Raw genomic sequence first — 26519 nt, 5'->3', positions numbered from 1 at the left:
CATAATGCACATGTAAGAGTTAAAAATACCTTTAGCTGCATCCATATTACAAAACTAAATGTTCAAAGTCTGCTACAGAACCTCTAAACATATCAGATGAGTTTTTTTAAACAGGAGCTGTGATGAATATAAAATATAAATATAAAAGTATCACAGCAAAATAAAACAGCAAAGATAAAATAAAACAGAAAAGCATTCCATGAAAACAACACTTTGCCAGCTGTGAAGCTTGGGGTTGGATGTATTATGTTTTGGTGTTGTGCTATCCGTGGGAATGGACACAAGCTCTGTAAGGGTAAAAACACGAGTTTGCAGAGACTAGTGGTTTGTGAAGACAGACAATGACAATATGACAGTACATTACATGGAAACCACACATATAATACACAAATATATAATTTATTTGTATTAATGAAAATGACTGGACACTATACATTTATAATTATTTTCAGAGCTCAAAGCCAAACTACTGTACATCAACTGCCATATTTAACAGCTGATCACAATCATGACGTAAATATTCTGTTAAACTAGATCCATTAGTTTAACCAAGGTCCCTTTACACACAAAAAGAACATTTCTCATTCTTTTTCCACTGAGAAAAGCATTACAGCTATTTCTACTGAAATAAGTGCCAGTCTTGTAGCGTACCTGCTGTAGTCTAGTGCTGAGGTGGGTAATCATATTTTAAAGTTCATAGCTAAACTCTGATTTTCCCTGAGAATCTAAGACAATACAATATTCCCTGAAATGAGCATAATATCCCCCATTTACATACTTTGTTTTCTGCATAGAATTACATAATGCGGCTGAAAAACGCTATTGTAATTAGGATGCAATATACATTATACAGTTCTAAACAAAATGTAGAGACCACCCCTCATTTATTTGCTATTCAGTTACATCACATCACACTGGCTTGTTTGGCCCTGTTGGTTTGATCCTATACAAAGCTTATTTCTACCTTGCATATAAAGATGGATGGATACGTTCTGAGAAGCTAAAATCATTTATTTAATTTGTGAATGTGTTTGTCCATCATTTTTTCCACTGTAAAATGTGACTGTGGAGACGTCTAACACATTTTTAACAATTTCTGTTACTCTGACATGACAAAAGCCATGGGATAGCAGTATGCATATTGGTAAAGACATGTTAACCCAGGGGACAGCTTGGGAATGGCTACACTTGTATAAGTTGTGAAATGTTGTCTTGTGAGTGAGGATGAACAGTGATAAAACTCTAGCATCCGGACTGCAATTAAAAAAACAGGAGGACCACTGAGTTTTTGGGCTTTCTTAGTCATGTGACATTGTGTTCAGTAGCTTCTCCATTTCCACCTGCCGTTGTGTTTACGTGGATCTTCATTGAAATCAGTGGACAAATAGCTATTTTATTAAACATGAGGAGACGAATCTCAGAGATGTGCGTCCAAACGGGTCTAAAATTACCGGAGGACCAAGGAGTTCAGCGAAAAACAGTAGGTAATTCAGCCTGATTTTTTTTCAGAGGACATCTGAGAAAAACACGTACATGATAATTTGACATCGTTCTTCCATGGATCACAACAAAATCACTGGATTTGATACTATTTCAATGCCCTATGATATTTGGCATGTCAGTGTAAAATTACATATTGTACTTAAATTGTTTTGATAATTTAAATGTAATAAAAGAAAGGTGGTGTCTATCTTTCACACAGCCCTGTTTTAGAAGACATACTATGAAAAGCACAAAATAAAAGGAAACCAAGAAAAAGGCACATTCTTTACCAAATGAGACACACACACACACACACACACACACATTAACATTCAGTCATATATTAATTAGCTTCTTCTAATGGCACTGGTTTCATATTTTCAAAAATAAATAACATCTTTTGATTAATAAAGGTGGAGTGCATAAACTGTTTATATTCACATTCTTACAACTAAAACTACTATACATGTTAATCCAGCATTTATTCTATTCACATTATTACTACAGATGCATTTTGAAAATAGCTTACACACTGCTTTCAGAAGGTATAAAACAACTTCACTTCAAAAAATTCATGGCAAGAAGTTTGATTGGCAGTGATGTCAGAGAAACTGTTGATTGAAGGACCTGCTTGCAGCAGTGTTTTCGTGTGTGTTGTACATCTCTGAATGAAGGCTTGTACTGCAGTCTATAGGTTAGGCGGATTAATGGACAGCCATTAAAATCTTAAACTCTTGCAAAATCCATGATAGTTTACTGTTTCGGAACTGTGATCAGCGCGAATCCAACTTCCACCAGACCACCAGAGTTTATCAAAGGCAGCCTGAAATCCAGTCTTACCACCCAAAGGTTCAGTCCTCAGTACATATCCTTGTAGATTTCCTGCAGTAGTGGGTGGAGAAAACTGTCCTGTGTGTTCTTAATGTCCTCCACCAGCTGAGCGTGCTCTGTTACCAGCTCCCGAAGGTCAGCCAGTTTCTGCAGGAGTTTGGGGAAGAGCATGGTGTTGTCAGGGTGGTTGGCCTGCAGATGGAGTCGTAGAGCATTGACGATACTTTCTTGAATGCATTCAATGTCTGACACGTTTGCCAGTCCTGGTCGGTCTGTGAGAGATGAAAAAGAAAGAAAAAAATATGTAAGAAAGAGATAATTAGGGACCATTTATGGTAGTTCATATTTTTCCATATACTCCATTTTTTCATTGGATTAATGTATTTGCTCAGTGTTTAGAGACGGTGGCTCCTGAGAGAAGGACATGCAGCCGTCTGTGTGTATTCTTAGGCCCTACAGAGCACCCTGAGGGCAGCAGCTGGAATGATCACTGCAGGAAGCTGGGGTTATTTTTGTTGGCCAGAGGAGAAAAAAGTCCCAAGTCACTGTAAGGCTGGTTGATATTATGTAACCCCCACTAGAAAACCACTTAATACTGAAGGTGAAAGAGGCTGAGAAAGAAATTTGCCAACAATATTCTATATAGAATAAAAGAGCATACTGTCACATGCAAAAAAAATATTTGTTTAATATTCTTAAATTCTGGATAAAATCATGATTGCATTTTTTAAAAGCTGGTACTTTACTGTATTTTTGGAAAGGGACAGTAATTATGGTCTCGTTTGGTTTACACATGCAGACTAGAGGCTTTTTCACTGTATTATAATATATCTGAGAAGTTTTGCTTTTTAAACTAGAATACTGTAATGTGCTGAGTTACTGAGTTTAACTGAGAGTTTTAATGGAGAAAATACTAGTGTACACTAGTGTGGCTCCATATTCCACATTCATCAGCTTGAAAAGAGGAAATGTGTTTGTGTGTACCACCTGATAATATAATGTAGACATATCTGGTAGACGCTCAATGTGCATCATAGTGTTTGGGGATATTTATTGGTGTAGTGTGGTGTGTAGACCTGTCATGATACAGTAAGTTGATATCATAATCATCATGACAGACCTTGTGGTGTGCATGCATGGCTGGTGAATTATTTCACAAAGAATCACTATTATTCTAAAATCTGAGATGTAAATGGAAGTTTAATTGGAATTTCTTCTACAGTCCTCACCTCCACAGCAGATGATTGTGGCCACAAATAGCGCCAGATCACTGTCATCCAGCTCCAGAGCGTTGAAGCGTATGGCGAACTGGAACTTGGGCTCCAGCATGTCGCTGAAGGGTCGTCGGAGGCTCTTTAAGAATTCGCGGGTGATGAAGCCGCCACCGCTGGCCACCAGCAGCCCATCCTTGTTCATGTAGGAGGACAGCAGCGTGAAAAAGGCCTCATGCACACCATACTTTAGCAGAGTCACCTGGTCGTTTATGTCCAGACTCGCGAAGCCCGGCACAGCTTTGGCGAATTCAGTCAGCTGGGTGACCGTTTCCACTGAGGTGTACTGGCAGCAGCGAAAGAGGTGGGACTCTGTCAGTCGTTCCTGCACACCACTCACCAACTCATCCTTCTCATCAACCAGCATCTGGGCAGCTAGGATGGACTGCGCCTGCTGCAGGGTTTCCAGGTCATGGATGACAAAAGGCTGATGGTGAAGACGTACAAAATGCAGAGAGAAAACATAAATTAGATTGATCACATTGCTTTTGCTTTGGCAAAAACCTAATTCAAATAATCAGCAGTTTTACAGCTACAACTGGTGAAACCACATATTAATTTATCTTAAATTTAACTACATGAAGATCATATTAATGAAGCAGTATACATTCACTGAGTTTTTATACATTTTTAATAATAATAAAAAATGATTTCCCAAATGACTTTTACTAGACATAGTAAGGTTTATTTACTAATACATTTTCATATATTTTAGAAATTCACCAGATTTCTTTTAAGTATCTACATTAATTAATACTTTCATTTGATGAATATCCTTTATTATAGGTATAGGTATATATATATAATTATAGGTATATATAGGTATATATTTCTATCAGTGTAGATGTAGATGGTTTTAACTTTTTCAAAAAGAAGTCACATTGAAAGATTACAAATGTTTTGTTCTTTCTTAAAAGCTTTCATTTGCATTTTATCTTTTTATTGTAAACCTTAAATCTCTTCTATGATGGAAATAACTTGAATCTGGCAGATGATCTATACATTGTATGACCATTTTGTAATGAATGAAAAGAAATGCTCCCAAATGACTTCTTACATTCTATCTATATCTACATTAACTTACACAAAGACTTAAGAAGATTTTTTTTCTTCTAATTCTGTAAAGTGGCAATTTAAAAAATACAGAATTTAGAAATTCAGAAGATACAGAATATTTATTTGGTTGTTTTAATGGTAGCAACAAAACGCTGTGTGGGATCATCAATTAGCTGAATAATTAATGTGCAATAATTGTCTAACTCACTGATGTGCTGGTCTTCCCAGCGAGGAAGACTCGTGCTTTGGCCTTGCTCATTTGGAAGTTTTTGAGGTAGGCTTCGTGGATCTGCCTGGCCAGACTCTTCAGATCAGCCAACTGCGTCTCTCCATCCTCTATCTCCCCGGTCTGCAGCTTTGCTCTCAGCTTCATCTTCTCTGAGCGGGGCATCCGACCGAAACGGATAGCTGTAAAACAAACAAATTGATGTTATATAAGTATAAAGTGTGCACCTGCTGAGAAACAACTAAAGGTTCTGTATTTGGGAACATGAAATCTGTAAATGGCACACCCGCGCACATACACATGCAGACATCCAGCTGCTAGCATGTTCAGTCTGTCCAAGTTGTTGAAGGTGGAGCATGCAGCTATTGCATTCATTTCCTCCATTAGCACTTACTCATGTTTCATGCTAAAGCTCATTAAAATATTCTCACTTAATCAAAAATACCCTGGGATATTAATAAATAAAAAAGGCTCTGGTCTGCCAGCTGTACTAGACTGTACTATTATTTTGACTCCCTCCCAAAAATACAGGGAAATACCTATAATCATGTTTTTAATCATAATTAGTGCTATTAAGAGTATAATCTAATTAATTACATGCTCTGTGATTAATTAATCTAAATTAAACACATTTACCACTTCTTGCTAAGAAAGCATTTTAACTGGACATTTCAAATTAATAATAAATAATTTAATGAATAAAGAATACCCATTATTAAAAGCTTATTCTTAAGAAAAAAGAAAAGCTTAGCCTCATTTTAATTAATCACAGGATTCTGTTGTGATCAATCCAATAGATTTTTTAAATCAAGTGACACCACTAGTTTGTGCATAATATAATTATGTCTAGCCAGTATGTTAGACCTGCTAGGTAATCTAAATACTACTTCAGACTTGGTCCCACTGATTTGGACATGTACACCTGAACACACAGCCTACACATAACTATACTGTACATTACATTATACAGAAAGAAGGTGACCATGCACTTGACACACTGCAGCACTGCAGGGACAAAGGGCAGGAGTGGGGAGATGGGCTAAGGTGGTGTGATGTGATGTAAACCTGAGCTCAGAGTGAGGCACACATACTGGCTGAAGCCAATTCCCCCAACAGCTGCGCATGAAAACATTACATATATATTTAGTTCAAGGGCAATTTAAAATACTGCCTGTGAAAAGGGTGCTAGTGTTTTGTAATGGATCATTTCCCAGGCCCGTGGTACCAGACTGGATTACCCTTGATGAGCTGATAAGGTGAACGTCCATTCCTACAGTGCCAGAGGGCAATGTGTCTCCACGTCACCCAGGTCATCCGCATTTGCCAAAAAATATGGCTATTTTATTTATCAGGACTACAATTTAGTGCCTATAAAAAAAATCTTAACGTCATGCTCATTTTGCAGATGGCAGAAGTTTGGATAGGCACAGTTCAAAGACAAATACTGTCTGTAGTGAGCAGGTTAATGTTTAATTGCACTGGTTATCAAGGCAAACATTTTTTTCCACCCAAATTGTACCATTTTGCCTAACACGGAATTGATTATTGATAAATAAAATTTCACAAGCAATACAAACCGGTCCATACATATGGTATAAAGTGCATATAATCAGGGTTCATACACTTTTTAACCAATACATTTATATTATTTTTTAATGACTTTTTAATGCAAATTTCATGACCATATGCTTTTTAAAACATAACTATAATAAAAATTAAAAATATAATATAATATTAAAATTAATTATAGCAGGTCTATAATGAATTTTACAATGTTTGTCAGAGAGCTCCATTGTACAGGCTTAAAATTACTAAACTAACTCTAAACTGATGTATTTGTTAGCTCAAAATAGATTCACCATTGATACACTGAAACACTAAAGGTTGAAGTCCAAATTTCCATGACTTTTCCAAAATGTTCTGGGTACTTTTTAGTTTTCCAAAACTCATCCAGGCCTGGAAATTGCTATTTTCTAATATTACTTTTCCAGGTTTTTCATGACCGTACAAACCCTGAGAATCACTGAATGAGATATTGTGTGTAATACAGAGTGATTTTATCTGTACATGATGTCCAATAAAGTAATCTAAGAACATATACAGCGATGTGATTGCAGTATGAAACAATAAAAGTGTAATGTTTGTCTCTGCCGAAAGGCTGGCAGAACACTCACCATTATGGGACATGCCCACAGTAAGGCACTTGTGGAAGCGGCAGTACTGACACTTGTTCCGGTTTTTCTTCTGTATTTTACAGTTGCGCTCACACTTGTCATACTCCAGCTTGAGGCGTATGGTTCTCCTGAAGAAACCCTGCAAACAGAAAGCATAAAGAGACTTATTAGATGCTTAAAATCAGATATGACACAGTTGGATGACTTAGAGCTCCACGCTTGTTTTGATTCACAGGGTCAATATCAACATCATATCAGTTCAATAACGAATCTCACAACCCATCTGTAGTAAACTGGCCTGATATGGTGTGATGTACACTGGCCTTGTGATAAGGTATATCATCCCATTTGTGAGTCACTGATTACCAGCTTAAGTGAAAACAAGTCAAATTTACTTTTCACAGAAGTACATCCACTCACAGAGGTGACATTAACACCTGCTAACTCCTGACAAGAATTTCACACCCTTTATTTTACAGATACTACAGGTTCCTGAAGATCACACACTGCATGAATATAAACAAATGGGACAGAGAGGCACAGAGGCAGGCAGAGTTCTTACACCTAAAAAAATAGAGCATTCTATAACCTATTTTTTTAATGTAGGATAATTCTCTATCTCTACTGTATATATAAATATATCCAATACTACAATTTATACAACTAGCACACAACTAAACAACAAAGCTCAGTAAATGTTTTGAAATGACCTTATTATAATTGATACACTATGCCAAAGTTTAATAAGCTCTTTGATCCATTTAATGTTCCTCTTATCAAATAATAATTCAGGAGTGTGTGTTTATTTGTTTCCACACACTCCTGCTCATTGAGTTTATTAAGCTTTGTTTTTACCCTTTGCTACAATTCAGTACTGACATTTTATGATTATTGCTTTTAAGCCTTTTGGACTCTGCTTATCTTTTGTGTCATTCATTTAATTAATGTTGCTATACTATATTACTACATATAAGCTCTGAACAACTGACTTTATATAAGTACATAGGTGTCTGGACTTGTTTTGCCTCCATCCCAATGCATTTGAAATTTAGCATTTAAGATGTGAAATAAAGTGTAGACTTTAATCCAAAGGGGTTTAACATATTTATAATTTGGTAGTACCTTTATTTTTATTTTCACACGTGCAAAAATAACTGAACACACAAACATAACTACAAATATTAAGAGTATTCCTTTTTAATAGTTTGATGCACTTTGAAAACTACACCTGCCTGCACTGTTCAGTAACAGTACCTCCATCATGTTTGACAGATGATGTGGTATTGCTTTAGATCAGGAAGACTACTTAATCTTGTTTTCTTCTGTTTAAAGTATGTTGTTAAATCCTGAAATGACTAGGCTTTTACACGTTTTTTAAATCAATCTAATCTGCCCTTTTTCCTTGAGTGTTACCCTCTGTACTTAAATTCATGATTCAAACTTTTCATCCATTTTATTTGTGTTCTTGACTAGACTAGATTTAGTTGTCTTTTATTGTCTCTGAGACCTTTTGGCGTTACTGTATTGACTAGTGCATTCCTTCAAAATATATCAAAATGTCTTTTTTTGGACGCTTTAAAAAATTTCACTATCCCTCTAATAGGATTAATAATAGCGAACACATCTTTTTACCTCATGCTGAAGTTTTCCTAAATGCAAACTCAACACCAATCCAGTCTTGACATTTTGTCTCTTTAATTTTAGGAAATAATGAGGGAACATTTAGTCTTTAAACTGCTTATCGGTCAGTTGATCTCTTACTTTTGAGGACAAAAGGCCTGATGTACTGTTGATTATTAGTGACCTATTGATATCATCTGCATATTAATATTTATGTCACCTGCATTTCTTTGGACCCCATGAAATTGACCAAACCTTCTGAGTTGATTTCCAGTTTAGGAATTGATCCATTAATCTCTTTCTATAGAGAATATTCATTCACAATGTTCTATAGTCTGAGATTAAGCTTAATCTGTACATATATTTATTCCATACTTGACCATAAAACTGTTTATCACTCGATTATCCAAAAACTTTTAAGCCTCAAAACATATAGGGGCCAGGTAAAAAAAGGCTATAAACAGATAAGAAATATTTTGGTTAAACCACTTGAATTAAAGTTGCAAATGTTTAACTGCACATTGTTTCAGATGTGCTGTGGTGGTATACAGTGTCAAACAGTTCAAATACTTATGGACTTCTGACTGGATTCTTTTACATTAATTCCTAAGATTCCTGAAATGTACATACAACGTAATCAAACATCTAGTAGAGGAGCTCCAGTGAGAGCATGACATCGCAGTTTCAGACACATCTGTTTGCAGGTGTCTATTGCAGCACTGAGGCAATCACAAATAGTATTGATTCCTTCCTCCCTCACACAGATGACTCTACATTATTGTTACAGTGAAGGCAAATAAACCATTTGGTTTATTTGCGTCTCTTTATTCAGAAAATGCTCTTGCCAAGTATGTCTAAGGTCAGACGATTGGAACAGGGCAGCAATAGGGCAGCTAGGCCAATAGAAATTAGGAAAATAACTGTACTTTAGTCTTTAACCTGTAATGATTCAGGTGTTTGTGCACAACATTTAAGATCCATGTGGTAAAAATCTCAAGGGTGTGTTTGTGTGGTGTGTATTGTGCGTATTGTGCAAATTTGGCTAATGGGGAGGCAGGTCAATTCACTTCAGACTTCACATCAAAGCGACAAGGACGCTTTAAAAGAATCGATGCCCACTGGCTGGGTACCAGTCCTCCATTATATGTGTGAAGGGTCAGTGGTGCAGAACGTTTCATAGACATGCCGCTCAGGAACACATGCCTGCCATTGGAAACACACACTTAATCATCACCACTGTACAGTGGACAGTGGGCTAAAAACAGCTCTCCTGACGCATCCATAACACGGCGATCATTCCGCGAGTAAAAATAAACCTGTAACAGCGAGATGAACACAAGACATCACAAATACCAAGTCCTAGAACACACTGTTCATATCCCCATTTCCTCTGCTTAATCCACAGCAAATCAAAATATATCTGAGCAAATAATGTAAATGACAAACTCTATTTAATAGTTTTAACACGTGCATACTTTATTTATTTAGTGTTGTGCAAATATCTAACATATAGTCGGTATACTCAAACATCAATAAAAAGGAAATCTAGGTTTTGCATTAAATTAGGTTTAAAACCACCAACCTGCCACAAAGAGTTTTAAAGGGACAATATAATAAAAAAACTGCCTTGATATTTTAACCAGAAGAGTTTGATGTAGAAACTCACCTAAACACTTAAGCAATAAAATCTCAACATTTAAAAAAAAAATAATTAGACCATAAAACTAGACAGAAATCAGTAAACCACTAGAGAAGAATACAGTACATATATAGCTGAAGCATACTTTACTGCCTTAGGGCAGCCCAGAAGCTTGTGTAAAACTATTTGCACAATAGGTATGTTTTTGTATAATATTAGACTACAGTAAATATACATTAACATCAATAAAAAGCAACCCAGACATTGCATGGTTTGGTTTATATTCACCGAAACCACACCTAATTTAGTTTTTAAGCGACAATATAATGAAAAACGCGTTCTGCCTGTTTTTAGAATAAAAAGCATGTGGAAATTAAAATTAAGAATTACATCACAAAACATTTTTAGATAATTAGATAAAACTAGATAAGACTTAATGAACCGCACATGAAGAATACAGTACATGGTTAGCTGCATTGTCTAAGGAAAGCCCAGAAAGTCCATACATAATTAAAAAAAACTGACTCTCCTTTGCTTTTCTGAACCTAAAGAATTTCATGTAGTACATGAACAAAATTAAGCAATAAAATGTCAGCAAGAAAGTTTTAAGATTAAATTAATTTGTTTAGGTAATTAAACTATAAAACTAGGCAAGATTACAGTCACCTGATATAGTTTGAATGAGATAAAATGTAATAAAAAAGGGATTTTTTTCTGTTCTGTTTTTTTAACTATAAAAGTTTGGTGCAGAACATTAAAGCTAAATATTATCTGCGTAAATGGCATTTAAAATTCATTTTATTTCACTCTTTTGGGCCAAAAACTACATCAGAAACAGTGAACCATCACAGAAGAATACAATACATGGAAAGCTGAATCTTATTTTACTGTTCGACTTTAATGTTACTTATCAAGTCCCCAACAGTTTACAAATATATACTGTAGCAAAGTACACTATGATAAACATTGTAGAGCCCAATAAATAGCTTTAAATCAAAATTCCTTAGGTTTTTTTTTTTTGCACAGTAGTATGTTTAATACATTTTGCAAGGCTCAAACACCGTGAACTTCATGACTCTTGTCCTTTTGCCCTCATATCCAAGATATAGCAGTTACACAGCAGATAACACGTTATCACCAGAAACAACAAAGATGGTACTTAACCACTACAGCCATGCAACTCTCAGCCTTACCACAGCTCCAGGCATGAAACAGACCCCCAAAAAACAAACCTGAGACCGGTGAGCTTTAGTTAAGGAGTCGATGGCAGGGAGGCTGGAAGGCAAAGTTAACTTGAACGTCTCTGTCCACTTCTCTACAGCCTACAGTGCTGAACTGCCAGTGTGAGAGAGTGAGATATAAAAACTGTTTGTGAGAAGCACAGGGTGCTCTGTAGAAAAGCCTTTTCCAGGAGAGGCAGGGCAAGCACTAGAGTGTTCACCTCATTTTTTGAATGTGAGTGAGAGGGGTATCAGTGTTGGGGCTGAGTATTCACAACAATCTGGTGTTGTGCGTATCAAGATACAGGCGATATGATTCGATACACTGCATTGTTTTGGGGAAACTTATTTTTATAGTATTATAAAAGTAAAAAAGTAAAAGTAAAACAAAAGCCTTTTTTATCTTAGTGGTCAGGGTTAAAACACTTATTGCAAACATACTGCAATACTTATTATTGCATATAATATTTTCTTGCACCCCTTGTCATTCTCAAGGGCATAAAAGCATTCAGGCTGCAATCTGAGTGACAACGTTTTAAATGCATTGAACATGTGTTGACTGACTCATTGACCTCCTCGCACCATATCTGTAGTATTTGAACACTAAAGAGTCTATATGATTCTGATGTGCAGATCATATTGAAATATATAATTTGGAAATATGTGTTGACATAATTTGTTCTCACTGCAATGCAATATTTTATATATCCAAAATGTTAAATCATTCTTAGCATTTAATGTCGAAAAACTTCAGAAAAGTTTCCAAAATTTGATTCAATTTTCAGTGTGAAAACATTTGATTCCAGTTCAGTTTGGATCCTTTCTAAGGGTATATTCATCAAAAAAATTGACACTTTGTTAAGAATAACCACCAGATTCATATATAGTTAAAAAGTAAAAAAATAATTTGTATGACAGTGTCATATTTTATTCATGAGGAAAAATCAGTGCACACATTTGAATCAAATTAAATGTCTCAACAGTGAATGGGACACCATTTATTTGCCATGTGGCAAAAACATGAAAAACCACCAAGCTATGAATCACCACAATCCACTTTTGTGAAGAAAATATATTCTATGATACATTAGCATAAGTTTCACCTTTCAAAGTTTCCATGTTTATTTGTCACACTTAGTATCAGCTAGCAGTACAACTAGCAGTGCAGCTGCATTCTCACTGATATTCTTCAGCCAAAAACGTCCAAAAAAAGAAAACACCTTCAGTTTTTCTTTGTTAAGTGTAAAAAACAAATAACAAACCGAACAATGACTAATTTTTTATGTATATAATGTATTCTGAGCTCTATGACTCAAGATCAGAATAAGCTACACACATCACACATCATATCAAACAGCGAAACTTACCCTGGCTAAAAAGTGCTGTGCCTTCAATCTGTCAAATCTGTCGCCAATTATCTGCTAAAATCCTCCCACTTCCATCTCATTTTTAACAGCAATATAGTGTATATACTACATTTACACAGTCATTTTGTCATTTAGGCAAAGCAAAACTCAAAACACACAAAAACTTTCCCTCACCCTATAGTCTTTTTTGGGATTTGTTCAATTTACAAGAACAGCGTGATCCATCCTTTTAAGACCATAAAAGTTTTTTTTTTTCAATTTAATACACATTATGACTTTTTAGAACGTTTCTCAAATTAATAAATACAAAAAATGTTTTAAAAGTTGTAGGTGAATGAGGTAATAAAGAATAAAGTGAAACGTGAAAAACCTTTATATTGATAAAGAACCGATACATCAATAAATAAACTCACAAGCAATTAAAATTATGGTTGTGTGTTGGTATTCACACGTAAAATGGAAATACAAATAGAGAGATTTTAAATTTCTGACCAGGGCAAATATAGTGCTGCATTTACATCACAGCAGGGCCTGGTGCCAAATAGGGGAAAAGTAACATAACAGCAGAGGTCATATTGCCCTCCCTCTCACATGCCTGGCTTTTCCATTGACATCCATTACACTAATAATGTGTGTACATATGTGTGTGTCAGTGTGTGGGAGTACCTTGCATCCCTCACAGGCATGCACTCCATAGTGAAAGCCAGAGGCACGATCGGCACACACGCGACACTCAAGATTCAGCGGGCTGGAGATGACTTCATCCGCGCCTGTGACCACTCCGTACACTGTAGAGGAAGGGCTAGAGGCTGGACTCGGGACTTCTAAAAACACACACACACACACTCTGAAAAATGAATCAAATGATCCCAACAGTTTGTTTGACTTATGAACTTGTGATGACAATGTGTCAACATTAAATAAACTGAGGTAACAAAGTCAATGTATAAGTCTGGACTACATGGAAATGAGCGGCATATTTAAATTCAGTTCATATGACTTCATTATTGAGTGGCCTTGTCTAGTCTTATTAAGATCAGACTGACAATGGCTTTGGAGTTTTCAATACATCCATATACCACCTTCTTGAAGATAAAGAGCCTGATATACAATATAAGGACATAAGTATTTGGACACTTGCTCATTTATTATTATTTTTTTTAAACCAATGATAGTTTCCAAAGAACACAGCTCCACTGCTCCACAGCTTAACTTTGGGGGTATTTATACCTCTTTAGGCCATGTGGGGCCAATTAAACACAGCCCTTAAGCCTCCACTGCTCCCCTGAAGTGAGTGAATGATACAGATGATACATTTACACATCTGTATCATTCGTTACAAGGGGTGTCTGTCCACAAACATTTGAACATATTGTGTATCGTTTCATACTCTTATTCTGCCACATGCACTGTTCCTAAAATTCAGATTGCATAAAAAACCAAAGGCACTATTCACCAACTGTTCTTAAAAAAAAGAGATCTCTCATTAAACACACTCAGTTTATGATGATTCTGATGTTAACCAACAGATTCTTATTTGGGATTTGTTCAGACCATAGCTGAGACAATTTTTCCCATTTAAAACACATTATGACTTTTTAGAATGTTTCTCAAATTAATAAATTAAGAAAATGTTTAAAAAGTTGTAGGTGAATGAGGCACTATACTGGTAATATAGAATAAAGTGAAACGTGAAAAACCTTTACATTGATAAAGAACCTACACATCAATTACTTAGATCATTATCAGTTTCTCATCATCATGTGCAGATCAGCCTTGTTTCAGAGTGTGTTTAAGATAATTTTAGATCAGGGATATTGTAAATCCTCCATTAGCATGGAAAATTATGTTTGTTCAGGAAAAGATAAAAACTCTTTCGTGTTCTGTAAATTGGTACCTTGAACAGTAGAGCTTTCAGAGCTGGTGCTGGAGCTCTGCCAGTCAGGCATGTAGAGCAGATTGAACGGGTCCTCGCTGAGGGAGCAGGTGATGTCCTCGAGCTCCTCCATGTTCATGATCAGCTCCCCACACAGCGGGCTGTCCAACACTGACTCCCCCACTGGAGACAAGGGACTGAACAGACTGGGTACGTCTACCATGGCGCCGGACCACGGCAATCACTGAATCACACATCAGACTGCATTAAAATGAGAGAGAGAGAGACAGAGAGAAAATAGGTAAATATTGGGGGTGTAGTCAAATGTAGCAATGCATCCATGAGGGCTCAGTCAGCTGCTTCATCTGCATTAAATGATTTTAAAAAGTAGGAACTCTTCCCAGTTTTGGGCCAGAATAAAATACTTTTTATAAAATGCCTTTTTTTTATATTTCTATCATGATACGTGACAGATGTGGACTGCGTCTAGTTTGCAAAGTTGCAACTGATTGTACTGTTATATATTATACATTCAATATTCAGTAACAAATGTGCTTAGCTGTTGCTGAATTTTCTGATACAAACTCAATTCAGAAGCTAAATCACATCAAATTCTGATTCAAAATCACACCAAATTTTAGTTTTGAATTACAACCAATTCTGATTCAGAATTATACATAATTATGGTTCTAAGTTAAGCCTACTTCTATTCTAATTCTAAATAACACCACATTCTGATTCAAAATCTCACCAAATTCTGATTCTGACATCCACAACAGCACACTTTGATTCTTAAATTTCAAAATAATACAAAATTCTCATTATGAATCATTCCTAATTCTAAAGGACAAAAAAACGTATTCTGGATCACACAATTCCTCTCAATTCTGAATTATACTAGATTCTAATTTATACCAAAATCCACTTCTGAATCACATCTAATTAAATGAATTGGTTGTGCTGAATCATTACCTAAAGTGTAAACATGCACTATTTTTATTTATTTAGCTTTTTCTTTTCGGAAAACTGTGCCAAATGGCACGAATACCACAGTGGTTCAACAACCTCTCAATCAACCAACCTGGGCCTGGCCAGCACTGGCATCAGCCTGTGCAGGGGTCACTGGGGAGAACTTGTTTGCATGTTTACTTTAAGAAGCTCACTGTGTTAAACCCTATTTGTATGGGATTAGTTTTACATGGAGAGGTGGAGTGATGCAGTAATGCACTGTGGCACCTCTGTAATGTTAAGAAATATTAGTATAAATGTCAAAGGATAGGAGTGGCTCTGTTACCATCACAATGTTAAAATACTTTATTTTAGCTTTTATTCTTATAGAATAGGAGATTAAACCAGAAACTTCCAGATTTGAATGTGTGTTTTTTCCTGAGACTTATAAAACCCACCTGATCTCTGCTAAATATTGCACACTTCACTTATTTTTATTTCCCCAACCATACAAGTCTCCATAAAATGGCTGCTCAAGCAAAAATATCTATTGTGATGAAACATTTATCAAGATGTCAATCACACAGGATTAATATGAGCCTGCGTTTTTGTTTTATAGACGGAATAAGACGCCGAACTCTCAGTCCATAAAAAAAACTGACAAGGCAGATTCAGACAGGATTACTGAGATACACAAGTAATAATTACATTACCCCATCTCCACATGTAAAATTAAGGCTCAGGCTCAGTCCAAGAGTGTAAACACAAGAGTGTGTTACGGCACCTTATCTCATACTCTGACCAAAGGTGAAGAGCTATATTGATTAGGACACAGCGTAACTGAAGCGAGTAAAGGGAGAGGTACGAAATTGATGCTCTAAAATGGAATGATTATCCAAGGTAAGTAACAAAACGGTCTTTTAGTGAAAGGTTAACAGCACGCAAGCAAAGCCAATTCAGCTGTATATCCTTCCTCCATTATTCCTTCCTTTATTCTCTCTCTCATACATCAGCAATCGGGGTTGGAAATATACAGGCGTGGCCAACAATAAACTTAAATTCTCCAGCAAATTAATGATTGAATGAAAACAGAAAATGGTCATTACATTTCAACGCAATATCTATTAAAAAAAGACCTCACTCAATGTTGGGTTATATGTAACAGATTTGATTTTAGCCAAATATACACTAAACCTCATCCCAAAACATGAACATAATCTTAATGCTAACCTTAAACTCAACCTAAAATTAATCCTAACCCTAAACTAAATTTGACATTAAATCTTAACTTAATTCTAACCTTGAACTTAATCTCAACCACACATTTAAACCTAAACCTAAACCCTAAAACCAACCTTAACTCCAGATTTAAACCTAACCCTAAAACAAAACCTATAAGGAATCCTAATCCTATTCTAATCCTAACAATTACCACAAACCTAAACCTCACTGCAAACAAAACCTCAATTCCAAACTCAAATCTAACTCTAAACTCAACACAAAACCCACAAATAATCCTATTCCTTTTTTTTACCACAAACCAAAACCTACACTAGCCCTAAACCTCAATTCCAAACTAAAATATAACTCCAATCTTAACTCAAACCTACAATTAAGTCTAATCCTAACTATAACATCAATTAAAAAAACTAAACCTTACCCTAAGATAAACCTCAACCCAAAACCTTCATTTAATCCTAAAAGACTGACCCTAATTAATGTTCCCCTCAACCCAAAACCTAAACCCTCAGTCTAAAATCCAAAACCTAAACCTTACCCAGCTCAAAAACTAAATGTAATCCTAAAATTAGTCTGTGTTATACATAATTAGCTTGCATTTTACCAGATAGTTTAATAATAATCCTAAACCTGTAGATAATCTTCAGGGAACTGATGGATGAAATATAGTGTGTCCAGAGTATGACATTAAGTGTTTTGTCCAATTGAAGTCTGTGTTGCTGTGTTAAAGATTTGGTGATACGGTCAGGTTAATCCTGCAGCCACTAACGGAAGAGAAAATAGCACATGACTAAACACTGAATGAAACTGGGACATGGTGTGATGGAAAATGCATAATGAAAACACCAACAATAAATATCCAGCATTAGACGGAAAGCATTCTCCTGCTGCACCATCTGACTGGAAAGACTTGGCCATAGCCTGTGCCTTTCATAGACTGCCTGTAGCGTGATCCTGCAGAGAAGACTCGGTAGACACCTTCCCCAGCTCCATCTGTGGGAGCGATCTGAAAGATGAAGCAATATCTTTCTCTAAACAGACGAGTGCGATGCTTTAGAGAGCAGCCGTGTCAGACACACACAGACATGTTTTGCAATGCTGTGTTCTCACAAGAGACCCACATAGAGAACAGTACTGCTTAGAAATGTAGGTCAGAGACTAGGCAGAGGTGGGTGGCTGGCTTAAAATGTAATGTTTTGTGCAGACGTCTAAATGAACATGTTGCCCATAGCTGGGATACTGTGGACGCTAGAGATGTGCATTGGCAAGAACTTGGCAATATGATATATATCACGATACAGAGGTTACAATTAAATTGATTGCAATGTATTTCGACACAGTAAGCAGGGAAATATATTGCGATATATGATACATTTTTGGAAAACTGTCATTGTGTAAAACACACACTCTTATTTAAAAATCTGAGAAAAAGAAAGATCTCTTTTTCTGTTCTGAGAACAGTGGGATCTAACTACAACACTGCCATCTAGTGGTAAGTGTTTAAACTCAACATTAAAAGAACCACTGTATATATGTATACCACGGTATAGCAGTGCTAGGACCCTATGTTTTCGCGACACTGCCGTCTAAAAAAAGTGGTCTTGGACAAGATGGATTACAGTCGGAATGTGAATCAAGTTGTGGCCTACATTTAATGTATTAAAATATTCAGATGTTTTGAATTAGATATCAATGTAATCTACACATATTGTGACTGTATAAGTTACCTAACGTTAGCCTAAAAAGCATTACAAGCGCCTAACATTACTTGTTAGCCTAGGATAGCTTGCTTCAAAACATCTATTAGCCTGTTAGTTATGTTTTTAATGAAAGCATTGCAAGATATGGTAATTAGTTCTCTTAACAAATAGATTGAAATATAAAAGATGACAAAGAATATGTTTACTACGTTTCAGTACATTAAATCAGAGTAACGTTAGCCTACTGTCTTCGGTGTAATGCTAATTACTTATTAAATCAATACTGATGTACCATATAGTTAAGTTAATAATCTTGAACAATACCTGTTGTAATTTGTCTGCTTTTCAAGATGCATATAATAATTTAGGTTATGTTTGTACCATCTTCAATATAAAAGCTGCATGTATCTATCTAATATTTGGGTGAAATAAACATTAAAAAGTGTAAGTAGTCAGCTGAATTGGTAATATTTGGGTGAAATAAGCCTTAAAATCTATAAGTAGTTAGCTAATGTTGTGATATTATTTAAGGTGTAGTAAGTCGTTCATTTCGCTAGGTGGCAGTGTCGCGAAAACACAGGGTCCTAGAACTGCGTCCTGAAACTGCGGGGTCCTAAAACTGCATTCTCCGGGGCTGCAGCTATATAATATTGACTGTATGATACTTCTCTCTACATGTGTACTAGCAATTAAAAATAAATACTATGTTGTCGAAAATCGTATTGCAAAACAATGTAATCCAATTCACATAACCTTTACTAAGGTCTCACATGTTAATTGGCTTGTAATGGACATGGCATGTTCACAGTTCATTTATCAGACTGCTGTTCTACTGTGCAGCAACACTTGCAATATGACTGCAATGGAAACATCAACAAAATAAACTCTTCCAGTGTCCTCATTAGCGGCACAATGACTAATCGTTTTAGTAGACTGAAGTAGATGACCAAATTATTTGGCGAATTATTTAACAGTCAGTTGACTTAATGGTTCAGGATGCGTTTAAAATGTGGATTAATTAATCGCCCAAATATAATCATATCAAAATAAAATACAGTTTTGTCAACTGACTATTTGACAGACTGTCAAAATAGGCCACTAATAAAAATGAACAAAAATGTGCAAGTCTCTAATACAAATAAACAGATAGACCATGTAAAAATAAAAGTCACTAATATAAATGAAGCAGAAACACAAGCTAAAGTTACAGTCTGACATTTGTCTTCCTATTTTCTTTTTTATCTGAAAAAAAAAATCTATGGGAAAAAACTGATTATGGGGAAAGTGTTGTTATATTTTATCGCTGCTCTTTTGCTCATCCTTGGGTTTAAATTTAGCCAAATAATTATAAAAAAAGAAAAGAAATCAAAGAAATGTATAATATTTATGCTGTTTTATACTAAAACACGTCATCTTTTTTTAACACGTCATTTTTTTATCAATTAGTTATTCACTGAAAGTGATGCAAAGGTATAGTATGTATGTATAAATATATAAACTCAAATTAAGCATCCCTGCTGTAACTGTATTCATTGTGACACTAAAGTTATATTTGTTTTATTTCTTTGCTAAGTGGCAAAAAGGGACAAGCAATAACATGAGAGAATAAAAGAACGTCAGTGTGATACCAACATTTATATTTATGGTATTTAGCTGCCACTAAAGTTATTCCTATTACAGAAGTGGACCAATGTAGTGTTAGGACTCTTATCCCAGACCAAGAACTGAACCCCAGTTTCCCACATGATGAGAGACGGTAGTAGCTCATTGGCAGGTAGTGGTGTTATCCACTGCACCACACCAACCACCAACAGCCACAAAGTCAGGATGCCACAGAAGCAGCAAAATGCCAGACTGGAGGACTCTGTCTAACGGAGAGAACACACACGCACACACACACTGAGAGAGACTCACGCGTGACTCCAGCCTCATGACACAGCTCTGCTGCCAAGAACAGGGTATCCATGCCCCCTGCGGCCATTCAACACCATACAGTACATAGCTTACAACTGCTATATATGCACACCACAGTGACACCACAGAACAACTCCCACCACCACTCCTTCCAAACACACATACTTTCAGACTACCTCGTGTACACCCACCACACACACACAGACACACACACACCTACTCATAACTCATATCATATTCACCAAACAGGCGTGGTGCAGACCCATACACACCCACATTTAGCCTTAACCCAACTTTATAAATTCAGCTTGCTCGTTTGTTGCTTCCCTCTGTTGTCAAGCCTACTGTGTAACTTTCTACATTAAATTTCCTGTGTTTTCAGCCAAATAATTTCAGTTGCTGAATACTCTGTGCATCACTACTTTATTTATATTATTACAGAACTGTACTAGACTCCTAGACTTCTCTGTGATTGTTTTACAGTACATTATGACTATTCATGTACAGTAAGCCTAGGGTGGTTAAGGGGTAAGGTGTTCAGTGCAACACAGCAACAACATCAAAATGCCAGAATATCTACTAACGATGTAATGAAATGAGAGAATAGTAATCACGTAATCGTACCACAGCCTATAATAATATCATCAGCACAGGCTGTTTAAGACAGCTGTAGGGTTCCCGTTACACTCTTAAGCAAGAGGCAGGGAAAACGGTTACAACACACACACACACACACACACATACACATATACAAACACACACACACACACCCACACAGACCATTCCCAGTGTGCAGCCAGCACAGCCTACGTGCAGCAGGGGAAGAAGGCAGTGGAGGGTCAAAGCTGAGGCTGAGGGGACTGCTAAAGTAATAATGCTCCATTCAGCCCACTCTCCTCTCATTGTCCTCCTCACTGCTGGCCTACATGATTGTCCCTGAACAATAACTCGGGCCTGGGGATATTTTTGGTAGCACAGGAACAGGAAGAAGATCTATGTCTGTGCAGCGAACAAACACAAACAACAATAACAACAACCAAATTTACAACACAGGCGGATACGACTTCTTCTAAAGACCCTAGATCTTATCATTTAGATGCTATCTCAAAAGCTTCATCCATGGAATGCACAAAGCTGATTTCTCTGATTTCCCGCTCTTCCAGAGCGACTGCAACCCAATAATTATTGTACACAACAACAGATTAACTATTAACAACATATTTTTTAATGAGGACCAAAGAAAAAAGTTAAGACAGCAATTATATTTGGCCAAACATGCAGGCAAACATAAGCACAAATTAAAAACATGGGCTAGTTTGTGCTGCTTTCTCGAAAGAAAACAAAAAGGCATTGATTTCCAATTAGCTACAAGCTGGATTCACTTAGATTGTCACAGTCAATGTCTTAAGCATCAGTCCACACCTGTAGGCTTCCTGGATGCTCAGCTTGAATCTGCAGCTCAGACTTTCAGGACTGAGCTTTTTTAAAAGATAAGGTCTGCTCACCAAATTTAATTAAAAAAATTTTAAAAATCTAAATCAGTGTCTACATGTAAATGCTCTTAGCCATGCTCTTCAAACTCAGTGGTTCTCTAAAACTATGACCTCAAAAGATTTTCCAAATATGCATGTTCTCTACAAACTACATGAGGTCTACATGAGGAAAGCCATGAACATATTAAAGCTACCCACAGCCATGACCCAACACTAGCACTAGTACAGAGCAGAATGAAAGCAGTGCTTACCAGATCACTCTTCACAAGTCTGTTCTAGCAGCAGCAGCCAATAAATACACTGGCCTCAGCGGGGGCCAAAGTCCAAACCCCACACACTACTCTCCTGCCTCTCCGGCAAGAAGCAGATTTCCTGGCGCCTTACCAATAGAAGAGGGCAAGCGAGACACACTCGCATCAGATAAGATGGGCCTAATCGCAATGTGTGAGCAGTCATAAAGGCCTGGCCACTATTACTTTAACAATAGGAGCGGGATGGGCTCAAAAAACAGATGCACACCCCTCTGAGACTTTCTGTGACAGACGTTTTTCATGTTCTAGACTTTCAGATTGGCTAAAGTTAAGTAAGGAATTTAAGCTTTTTGCTGTTGAGTATGTGAGGAAAATGCAAGATACATGTGAGAGAAACATCTCATCCCTTTGTGGCTCGTCATATAATGCCTCCCAGGGTACACAGTAGGTATTTCATAAAGCACAATGGCTTATTAAGCCCAAATTCTAACACTGTCCGATTGCAATCTTCCTCAATCAATGAAAGAGGCTTGTCCATTATCCCATTATCCTAAACTGAGAAGTAACTCACAGGGCTTTATGCAGTCCATATATGTAGAAAGTGTGTATCTAAAGAGGTGTGGCATTACAGTTACGTCAGCAGGTTCATGTCCTTACATAACCCTATTGTCATGTTTTGGCAACAGTGCTCTGAGGTATGCAGGGGAGCTAAGGACAGGATAGGAGGAAACCACACACCACACAAGGTGTTCAATCAACTACAATGACTCAGACACAATATAAACAAAAAACATAACAAAAAAGACTTAACGAGATTTCAATTTCATTCAAGAACAGGTGGATAAGGGTTATGGTTATGGAAACAATAAACAGAAGAGATAATAAGTAGGGACACAGAAATATACAACTGTAAGGTCTACCGTGGTATGAAAATTGATGGTTATCATACCATGTATGATATGGGTGTAAGAAAATATTGATCTTTTTTGGATTATATTGCAATATATTTGTATTGCTTTTCAACAAAACAGCATAATTTTCATGAGAGGTTTTTAAATGTTAAGATTGTTGTCAGACAGTGCTGTGTTTAAACCCCACCCTACGCTAGATAGCAGTACAGTACTTGTCTTTAGATCCTGTCATTATGATTGCATAAAAAAAACCTTTTATATTATTAATTATTTATTTATAAATATGATTTTATTCTGACCTTTTTTTATTTTATTTACAAATCGCAATAAATTGCCTTTCTGTCAGTATTGCAGTGTATCACGCTTTATTAAATCATATGTCCTGCTTTGCATAGTTCTTGCCAATACACAGCACTATTATAAATAATATTAAGAAGGAGAAAAATAACAACAAGATTTGTGAAATACTGTAAACTGGGATACTGCAATACAATGATATATTTAAGACAGTTATGATCATCTCAAACAGTTTATAATTACGTTATGCTTTTCTTTTTCTCCTCCTTTTTATATACATATTCTTGACAATCCCTTCACTATAATAAGCTATTACATAATTAAAAAATGTTCTTCTATGGGACTGCTCAAATAACCTTTGTAGCACCTTAACATTTTATGAATGTATGAAATATTGACCTGCTGCCAAATGCATTCATGGTGGGACTAGTTTGCATCCAATGAAGATACAATGGTTAGCAATTTAGAGTTGTTATCAGTAACATAAATTTGATTAAACCTCTGCTGGGAGATAAAGGTAAATTAAAAAGTTAAGATAAGAATATTAAGATAAGGACATTAAAGTACTTTACAATACTGTAAATTAGGAATAGGGGAATAAGGGATAAGATATACTATAAATCACTTAACAATGAATATAAAAGAACCTAAAGGTCAAATGAATACCAATAAAGTAACAGACTAATGATACTTTTTACTAACATTTACTACAATTGTGCATACATTTTTACAAATAAGGAAGCAACGCAGATCATTATACTGTCATATCCTTGCCTGGCACTGGACATCAGTTTGACATCAGAGACAGACCTTGAATTTAGTGCAACATTGTACAGTAGCTAAATGTTGGTTTGGTCTTCCAAAACACAACCTTTTTGAAGTTCCAACACTAGACAGACGTTGAACCTAACACCATGATTTTACAACCAATAACACATCAATACCTATATAATATATAATGTTTTAATTATATATTTTAAGGGATTTTAACATTATAAAATATAGCAGTGGGCTTTGATAATTACCTCACAGCTAGCATAGTGGGGACAAACTGTTAACGTAACATCATTATTTGTTGGATTCAAGTCATAACGTCACATGACCTTAGGGTTTGGGTTAGCTTTAAACAAAAAAAAAAAATCTAATAAGGTTGTTTATTGTAAAAATTACACTGATATAACATTTGTATGTGACTCGAATTTTTCTTGCTTCAAAACCAGTTTGCTGAAAACTGGTTGCAACCAAAAACAGTTTCTTAAAGATTGGAGAATGCATATCAGCATTTCAGTAAGAATATTTCTATCTTTAATTATTATTTTACAGCATGGTTAGCTTAGCTGGATATGTTGGAGACAGACACTATTGTGTTTTACACATGGGAAAAAAACCTATATTTTAAAACACCTAAAAGTCTGGACTGAGTCCGCATCAAGGTTTATGTCTTTGCTACATTGTGTAAATTTGATCCGGTTAGTTTTGGTTTCTCACTGCAGTTTAGTGAATGGACTAAATAGCTTTACTACGATCTGCCATCAGCAGCTAGCTACGTGGGCGGAGTCTCTTTATACTTCATATTCATTGGTTTACAGAGTTCGGCAAGTTGCTTTGCCAGGTTTCTAGCTCTTAGTCAGAATCCGACTCCCCATCGTATACACAGATTTTCTTTTGTCCACAGGATTTTTTTTTGCCAGACATCTATACTCATTACTGTGGTGGTGCCATGTCCCCTTTCCTTTGGTTGGGGGTTTTTAGTGAGGTTTATGTTTAAATGAAGGGGGTTATGTGTTCAGGTGTGTTTAGTATGTGTGGGTTTAATTTTATTGTGGCAGTTCTGCTGTCTGTGCATTATTTACTCTCCTGAGTTTGGAGTGGAGGGTGGATATGAGTCTTAATAAAAGACTTATCTTTATACTTTCATTGGTACTGTTAAATAATTAGAAATACACAACAGATGAATAATTTAAATGTATACAGAAAGGCTTCCTGTCCTGCGGCAACTAGGAAATGTTGATGTTTCACCTTTTGCATGCGACATTAGCAGGATTTTGGAATTTGGTTGCATATCTGGTTGCATATCCTACATAGGATCTTTTTTTAATGGAGAAGCATTATTCCACCTGTGTTTGTTATTCCACCTGTGTTTGGGGTGGAAGGTGGATAAGAGTCTCCCATATAACAATATGACATAAATAGCCTCCATTTCATATGCATGAGGGTCATTCTGTGGATATGTCCATGAAAAATATGTTAGGGTTTAAAATATATATTTTTTTAAATAAAAAAGAAGCTATTTTAATGATTCTAACAAACACTTCTTGAGCCACCAATTTAGCTATGTTAGTGTTTTTTCATTTAGCCATATATAGGTTACTATTCCGAACATGACAGTGGGCATGGTGCACTGCACGCACAATTCACAATTATGTGAAAGATGCCAAAATGATGCCAGTGATGTAAATATCATGCTTTTCTGAAAATGTAGGTCAACTTGCCGTTCCAAAAGAGTATGTTTCTGTAGAATGACCAATTTTATAGGTACAGCTGCCTAAACAAAACTAGACTATTTTGAATAGGAAATCTTACATCACTTAATTTTTATTATTTTGATTGGCAGAATCACCTTATACACTCTGTCTATATGGTATAACAGTGTAACGTTACATATGAAAGTCTCAGGGCCAATATCTCTTTATTCTATCAATTTTACATTTATTAGTCGCTGCTTTTTTTAAATAAACAAATTATTTGTACATAACTTTGTTAAAAAGCTTCACCATGAAAGTGTAAAGCATAAAGCTGTGCTCAGTTAGTTTAGCTGCGCTGTTCTGTATTAGTAGTTATATATCAGCCAAGTTTGGCGCTACCTGAGTGAAGTTGGCCGAGTCCAGGCTCTAGCGATGCACCTCCAGAGACCGGGTTTAACCCCATCCTAAACCCTCCTGTACCCTACCCCGCCCCCGACACTGCTTTCAAAACCCCCCGATAATCCAAATCCCAGACAGAA

General features: G+C 36.1%; 1 protein-coding gene across 3 annotated transcripts; it reads right to left on the bottom strand.

Annotated features, from left to right (window-relative positions):
* Positions 1-378: 378 nt before the first annotated feature.
* Positions 379-26519, bottom strand: pparaa (peroxisome proliferator-activated receptor alpha a). Of its 3 annotated transcripts, none has more exons than XM_007232266.4 (7): positions 26380-26519; positions 14784-15023; positions 13553-13710; positions 7041-7179; positions 4849-5048; positions 3543-4011; positions 379-2585 (listed from the first exon to the last, which is right to left on the bottom strand). In XM_007232266.4, exons 2-7 carry the CDS (start codon positions 14983-14985, stop codon positions 2341-2343), a joined length of 1413 nt encoding a protein of 470 aa, XP_007232328.3. In that variant the 5' UTR covers positions 14986-15023; positions 26380-26519; the 3' UTR covers positions 379-2340. The 3 variants fall into 3 exon arrangements, with proteins under 3 accessions (XP_007232328.3, XP_007232329.3, XP_022526966.2); XM_007232267.4 differs by lacking the exon at positions 26380-26519 and adding an exon at positions 22308-22398; XM_022671245.2 differs by lacking the exon at positions 26380-26519 and adding an exon at positions 20564-20646.

This window comes from Astyanax mexicanus, chromosome 2 (genome assembly GCF_023375975.1).
Source record: "Astyanax mexicanus isolate ESR-SI-001 chromosome 2, AstMex3_surface, whole genome shotgun sequence".
Lineage (NCBI taxonomy): Eukaryota > Metazoa > Chordata > Actinopteri > Characiformes > Acestrorhamphidae > Astyanax > Astyanax mexicanus.
This window is presented reverse-complemented; position numbering and strand designations above follow the sequence as displayed.

Bases quoted from the DNA above. Each gene is read 5' to 3' on its own strand.
- pparaa (XM_007232266.4), bottom strand. From the start codon at position 14,985: ATGGTAGACGTACCCAGTCTGTTCAGTCCCTTGTCTCCAGTGGGGGAG. The intron at 13,711-14,783 runs GTACCAATTTAC...GTGTGTTTTTAG, and splicing joins TGAAAGCTCTACTGTTCAAG to AAGTCCCGAGTCCAGCCTCT. The intron at 7,180-13,552 runs GTACTCCCACAC...TTCTGTTTGCAG, and splicing joins ATGCCTGTGAGGGATGCAAG to GGTTTCTTCAGGAGAACCAT.